General features: G+C 37.6%; 1 protein-coding gene across 1 annotated transcript; it reads right to left on the reverse strand.

Moving 5' to 3' along the window:
* Positions 1–1,507: 1,507 nt before the first annotated feature.
* Positions 1,508–3,606, reverse strand: LOC108986491 (protein PHYTOCHROME KINASE SUBSTRATE 4). Its single transcript, XM_018959119.2, has one exon. The coding sequence runs from the start codon at positions 3,484–3,486 to the stop codon at positions 1,738–1,740; it is 1,749 nt and encodes a 582-aa protein (XP_018814664.1). The 5' UTR covers positions 3,487–3,606; the 3' UTR covers positions 1,508–1,737.
* Positions 3,607–7,816: the final 4,210 nt, after the last annotated feature.

Below are 7,816 nucleotides of genomic sequence, written 5' to 3' on the forward strand. Positions count from 1 at the left end.
GCAACAGAACAAAGCGCGCTCTAAGTTTTAAATTTGTGGAAGTTAGCAAAACCTTTCTTGGCTAGTTCTTTCTTATACCCATTAAGGCATCTAGATATCAGCCTATGTATATCTCTTAGCATAGATTTAAAAAGGAAGATACAACCCAAAAACAATCGTGGTGCCATTAGAGAGATTTTCGTTCAAGCTGTGTCGTCTTTTCCTTCTTTGTAACGTGATTACAATGCTTTTAACGACTTACTGTTTAACTATGAAATGCTACTTTTTATTTTTGGTTATTATCATTTTCAATTACACTGGCTCATGTATTACGATTTTAGTAGCTCCATACGTTACTTATTTAAATAAAAATCCACTTAAAATATGACACATAAACTTGTGTAATTGAAGGATAAAATTTAAGATAAAAAGTATTTGTTGATGCATTTCTCGGTATAGCGGGAGTCAAACGATGAGACTATACGGCTCACGATGGTGGCTTGGGCGTCGATACGATGCTCTTGTGTTCATCTATAAAAGTAAATAATAAATAAAGGGCATGGAATATAAATAAGAGAAGGACACATATTTACATGGTCCAGCATCAAGCCTATGTCCATGTACAGGGTGTTTGGGGGGAAATTTACTATGCTTATTGATTTGTACAGTCCTTCATGCCTCATGTATCTCTCAATACATGAATAAAGGTAGTACAATAAAGGTTGATGACCATTTTGCCTAGAGAAAGAAGATGAATTCTCGAGAGCCCACAAAAGAAAGATAGAAGAAGCTTGGTCTAAGAAGCTAATAGAGGCCTCTTAGTGGTTGATTTCTTGTCAGCTTTATATCCCTTTCACATTTCTTCTTCATGTATTTAACTTGACTTCTCTTGCTTTTACTTTTTTCAACTTTCGACTTTCATTTTTTTTTTTTTCTTTTTCCTTCCTCTTGTGGTGATCATTTTCTAGAGGGCTTGGACCGTTCATTTTATCCCCAAAACAATATCATGTTTGCATTGGCTGCCTTCGTATAACTTCTTTGGATGGCCTTTTGTATTTACATTTTGCTCCAATCATGTATTGCTTTAGGGCAATGAAATCTCAGGTTAGAACAACTAGAGTAACTCGATGATCATCGATCAGGACCCAAACCTTGTTGGTGTGATCAAAATACTATGAATTAAGCTGCCTGCATGCCAACAATTTGTCCCATCAAAGAACAATGCTCAATAGTATTGCCTGCCCACAGCATCGAGCAAATTACATACAGAAACCCTCCCAAGTTTGTGTCCCCAATTCTGTTGCATCACCGACTTCTTATTCTTTGTTCATTCATCCGTCGGTGCGTGCACGTGAACGCATTGTACGTACGGTAGTCAGTTAGCGTTTCAAGGCATGATGGTGATAGCTCACCGAATGCATGCATGCATGCAGCTTCCCAATTAATTTGCATTTGTATTAATTGTGTCGGTCGATTTTCTCATGCATTGAAATTTTTAATTAAATTTTAACTAAATCAAGAATTTGTCATATCAATGTGTAGTCGTAACAAATTATTGTGTAGACGGAATAGTTCTTTTCATACATAATAAATACAGTACTAGAGCAATGAAATGATAAAAACAACAAAAATTAGTTCACACGGACATTATTAATTGGAAAAACAAATTATAAACGAGAGACAGCAGTGGAAAATATGGGCATGGAGGCATATAAAATCCCAACGTATTACAAACTGATGGCTCTGCACTCCATATCTCTATGTTGCAAGAGGAAGAGACACTCGTGCTGAGGGAGACCTTGCAAGCGGTGGCTTATTCGCGATGGGTGGCCTACTACCCACATGCCTCGATGTGGACGACTTCGTTGACAGAGGTGGACCCTCCCTATGTCCTTCAGCAGTAGTAGACACGCATTTCACTGGGTTTGGCCCCACGCTCACCGCCTTCTCGCATCGACAGCTCAACAACAACCCATTCCCAGATGTCGAAGCTGATGCCGATGCCGATGCCGATGCCAACCTCCGTTTTCTTTTTTCTGGGTCGGGCCGTTGATCACTCCCGGCCTGCATAATCATTGTCTCATCGTCGACAAATTGATCTGATGCGACAACTGACAAGTTTGCGACGCTAGCTCGATCGAAACCCTCAGCTGTTGTCACGCTCCAATCAATGCTAGCCTCACTAGGCTCGTAGCACTCGATTCTTCGTGCAATATCACTAATACTGGACGGTGTCATTGGATCCTCGAGGCTACGCCTGGTAAACAAGAAAGACCCGTTAGCAGCCAATCGTCTTGCATCAAAGATGGAGGCCTCGTCCAGGGAATCTCTGCGGTGGGATGTTATCGGATAGGAAGTGGTCTGAGTTGAGAAACTCTCTATCTCAAACAGGTCGGAGCTGGCGTCGCTTGCCACTTCATCATCAATATTCATTCTTGACTTGGGACTTGCTGGGAATGTAAAACTCTGGCTAGCCTTGCATGAATTATTAGTATTAACGGAGATAGTTTCATGCGAGGGACGGAACACTTCCAAGGAATGACGAGGTGGATCTTCAATAATACTAATGCCTCCAGCTTTGATATCAACTGGCAGTTTTAGTGGGGATTTCGCCGTCGATGACAATGACGACGGATTTAGTATGGGAAAGGTGAAGCCAGCACCATGATTTGTACTACTAAAGGGCCTCCCGGAGGCCACCACAACAGCACGCTCCACCTGCAGATTTGAAGGAAAAAGACTATTTTGGCTCCATTTGTTGGGTGCGACCAAAGTGTTTTCTAACTTGGAGCTCTGCCTTTTGAGATTCATGATTGGACCTGTGCTGGGGTGATCATGGTGGTGCAGTAATGGTGGTGGTGGTGGGGTGGTTTTGGGTTCTGGTGCTTTTTCTTCGCGTACTTGAACGGATTTCTTGCCTGAGCAGGGGCATTTTCTTCCTAAAAACCATCTGGCAGTAGTTCTACCACAACCTTGAACTTTCTTCTCATCAAGATGACGAACATTCTGCATGGAAACTGAAATTGCGCCAGGAGGCTTGGATAAGAGACCAGTTTGGCTGTTCCAACTGGCCTCCGATGAAGTTGTCGGAGTTGTGGCATGGAAAGAACGAGCTCCGTAGTTTCTACCATTAGTATAGCCATCCACGGAGGACGAAGCAGAAGAGAATCTGCCAGGAAGAGCTGCTGAGAGATCTAATCGCTCCGAACCACGTTCCAAATTCTCAACATTGACATTAAACACACGGGAAAGTACTCTACTATTGCAGCTAACTTTCTGAGCGCTAATATTACTCGAATCGTTGAAATACTTGTGAGCGTCAAAAATGCTAATCTCATCGACTATAGTACTACTACATCCATCGACAGCACGCTGATCTTGTTTGCCATTAATGGGCTCATCTGGTTTGAGATAAGAGGACGAGAAAGAGGCATCCTTGTTTCCTCGGTCGGATGTTTTCTGAGGTAAACTGTCATTAAAGGTTTTGGCAGCTGTTGCTCCTTCCATCTTCCTTGTTTTCTGAAAATTATTAGGAAAAGAGAAGGACTGCGATATAACACACTATATTCTTGGCTGCAGAGAATGAGATTTGGGTCAAGGATCTGAATTGCCTCCAACATTCCATATGACCATATATGGTATTAATATCATGGGTTGGATTCGTACTACTTTTTTTTTTTTTTTTTTGAAAAAAAAAAAGAATTAAAAAATAAGGGGATTGTTTATAATTAATCATGATTCACAATCTGTTGTCTTCTTAGACATTACAGGTAAGCAAATCCGAGTAGTAGACTAGATGTGGCATTGTATGAACAAATAATGTAAATGTATACAGCTATTTTGATCATATTTTTGATAAATATAAAATACTTTTTTAAATAAGTTGTTACTTTATTTATTTCCTTTTTTTTTTTTTTTGCTTTTTGATGTTTTGATAATTGAGATGATTCCTTATCCAAAAAACCAAATAATTGATAATGATTTGCAATTAATTGAGTGGTGTGGAGACATGAATAGTTGAAAATTTTATATTGAAAGGTCTTTTTGTTACGAGAAATGATTTATACAAATTTCAAATAGATAAGTTTCTTATAAGTACAAAGTTCCTACAAGTCATCGTAAAAACGTAGACCCTACGTTAAAAAATTATAAAAAAACTATATTTTATTAATGAGACTCACTTTTTTACAAAAGAGCGGTATAAAGCTTGTTTATTTGAAATTTGTATCTAATATTACTCTTTTAACAATGCGAGCTTTGAATACCTTGAAGGAGTGACTGTAAGTTTCTTAGAAGTAAATGATTTTTTACATTAACATCATGATGCAAGTTTCGTCCATTTATTTTGAAAATAGTCAATAAATCTAAAACTTATATATAAAAAATCAATTTTTTTTTATAATGGACTCATTTTTTTTTCTACAAGAATATGTGAGACTTGTATAGTACTCTATGAATGTATCTAACATTAGTACTCTTTTATTAATAGTGAAAAATATTCTCAAGAAGACCCGAAATAAATGGATTTGCACCAGCTTCCACAAATAAACATAGGTTCATGTATATTACCTTCGGTTATTTTTTAAAACCTAGATTTCCAGTCCTCCATTGTCTCATGGTCTAAATTCGTGCACATCCCAGGCATTTTGTATATATATATATATATTTTTTCATATTTTTAATAAAAATAAAATGAAAAAAAATATTTATTGGTATATACTTGATTTAGCTTTGCAAGGGTAGGTTACTTAAACTAAGACATGATTGGCGGAGACAATCATTAATTCTGTTTGGTTGCCCACATGATATGCATACCCTATACATGGCCCATACCCATTTTCTTTGGTTACCCCCACATGTGCAATTAGCATCACGAATTCATAAAGTTGCAAATTGCAATGTTTGGACTGAGCTCCTATATCATTGTAATAAAAAAAATGGCCGGAGGACTTTTGCGCGAAAAGTAGTCACAGGAATGTGACTTGTTGGAGTGTGGGGGAACCTAAATCCAAAATATTTCATCTCAAAAGCTCAGATAAGAGACTTTTAATATTGAATCATTGGAAACTATTTGTTATGTCCTAAAAGAAATTCAATAGGCCTTAAAAATATTGTGAAATTTCGAAAATATTTCACGAATTGAGTGATTGATTAGGTTTTACTCCGTTAACATACTCAGATCCCGATCCACTATGGTGATGAAATTGCTTTCTATCTAATTAAGGCACTTAGGAGTATAATTTTACGAAACAAATTGCAACATTAAACTCGAATGAATATTTAGGATTTTATGGTGTAATAAAAAGTTTCGAGTTTTTTGAGTGAATAGTAACCTTGTGGGAGGGCACCACGTGGCATCTATTTCAAACAGCTGCCAAAGCATCATGTAGGATGTCCAAATATATTTAGGATCACTAGAAAACTTTTTATTTGAACACATGGCACAATCCTAGCCATCCACTTAGAAATACTAGGATGGAGTGTGAATCAAGCTTGTCAACATGCTCTCTTACATATGGTTCCATCCAACCAAATACTATTTGACCAACCAAAAGAGGGTTTCAACTCTAAGAAAACCCCAAAAAGTTTGAGGCAAACCAAAACCCTAAAACACTTTAGGGTAACCCGAACCGTAAATGGTTTCCAAACCCTAAACATACTTGGTTTGTAACTAAGTGTTTACTCACTTGGTTTAGTCACTTCCACAAGCAGCCAACCACTCAAGTAGACACTCGTACAAACTCATCCACTCTCTTACATCTTGGTAATTGCATTTAACAAAGAAAAGTTGCATTTGAACTAAACCCTAACTGAAACCCTAACTATACCCCAAAACTAACCCCATTTGGTTAGCCTCTTTTTGGTCTAGTCGAAACCACCATTTGCCTCAAGCTTCTTCAACAAGTTTTGTCCTCCTTACAAGACCATACCAAGGCTGTCATGTCAATCATGTACTACCCCCAAATAGTGTCATTTTGGCCACTCAAACAAGCAACAATCAATTCTCACCCACTCAATAGCAATAGGACAATCTACTCCCTTAAGCTTTTCTCCCTCTTTTCACAAGTCAAGTTCACCTCAAATGTCACTCTCTCAACCACCAAGTTATCCCCTTCACTTGTACCCCACTCATCAACTTTCTTCCCCACACTTGCACTTTTCATCCATTTTTTCAAGAGCAAACTAAGAGAGCTACAGAGGAGAACTTCTGGCAGTTCTTGCCTCTTGAGTTTCCAGCCTTTGTATGTATTTTCTTGGACTCAAACCTCTTTCATTTATTTTTATTAATGAGTCTAATTTACTTGGGTCTGTGTTGGTAAATTCTTCTTGGAGTTTTGTTGGATGAAAGTTTGTATTGATGGTGGAAATGTTCAGTGTTGATGGTTTTTTATGTTTGTAATGAACTTTGGAAGTTTTGTGAAATCTTGATGAAATGTTAGGAAGATCTTGGTTTGATGAAGTGTATACATGATTATATGAAAGTTTATGGCATGATTCAAAGAATGTTAGGATTTTATAAAATAGTTTTTGCATGATCTTTAAAGTGGTAGAAACCAATTGGTGCAAATCGAGTTATGTTTGGTTTAGATTATGATTTTAGCTTTTGGATTTTGATTCTATGGCCATGATTTTTATGAATCTTATTTTTAAAGCTTATATCTATGGATAAAGAATGAGTTTTTGGAATTTTAGAACTTAGGTTTGTGTTGGATTTTTGAAGAACATGAAGAGTTTGAGTTTAAGCATAAACTAGAAGCTCTCGGGTTCAATGTTGATTTCAATGAAATATTTGCTATGACATGCTGGATTTGATGCTTAGATCTAGTTAGAACTTGAATTCTAGGTATATGGTTGTATTCTTTCAAGAGTTATTGCATGAAAAGCAAAGATCTAGTCACTTTAACACTACAAGAAAACTAGACTTTTCCAACGATTATAAAATTGTCGAAAAAAAAAGTGACACAAATAATATCAATCTCGTCGAATACAAACTCGTTGCGACGGTGTAAACTCGTGTCTACCCTTAAACGCTGTGTTTTCATTAATAAGAGTTTTTGCGGCCAATTAATTGGTTACTTGCGACGACTTTGTGCGTCGCAAGATGAAAAATTCCTTTCATCGCTGTGATTTTCGCCGCAATTGAAGCGCATGGGCGCCAAACGCACGAAGTGCCTTTTATTTTTCCCCCAACTTTATTCCTCCCCATGTCTGCCCACTTCAACGCGCGAGAACTCTTCTGCAGTAAGACCCATTGCACCAAAAAACTCCATTTCCTATTTAGTAAGCTCCCACCTCTCTAGTGTTTTCTCATGGTATCAACTCCCCCATCGTGAGCTTTTGGCCCATTTTTCGAGTCCCATTTCCCCACACTGGCCTTCTCCCTTCTGTTCTAGGTTCACCAATTTCACAAAACTTCAAATCCCACAATTGGCTACCCTAGTGTTCTCCACTGCTCCTATTCTCTCTCTTTGGGAAGCTAGGTCCTACGTTTGCGGCTCTCCTTACAAATTTCAATTACGTGCCTCCATTTCGACATAGAAGTTAATATTTGGGGGTTTTCAAGAATAATCGATCGGGGCTTCAGGTATCTCTTACTGCCATTGCATTTATCTTCCCCTCTCCACAAGTAGGTTGCATTACAAATTTGTTGTTGTCTTTAGATCTACAATAATTTTTTCCTTCTGTGAAACTGATGTGCACGTTCCTCTATTTTTTTACGGTTTAATGTTGTGTATGATCTGCCTCTTGTGTTTGAGCTGTTTAATCAATTGTGGGCATTAGATAATTTTAATTCACCAAAATTTTTTTTTTTTTGGCTTATTAGAAGCTTTTTCTT

This window comes from Juglans regia, chromosome 3 (genome assembly GCF_001411555.2).
Source record: "Juglans regia cultivar Chandler chromosome 3, Walnut 2.0, whole genome shotgun sequence".
Classification (NCBI taxonomy): domain Eukaryota; kingdom Viridiplantae; phylum Streptophyta; class Magnoliopsida; order Fagales; family Juglandaceae; genus Juglans; species Juglans regia.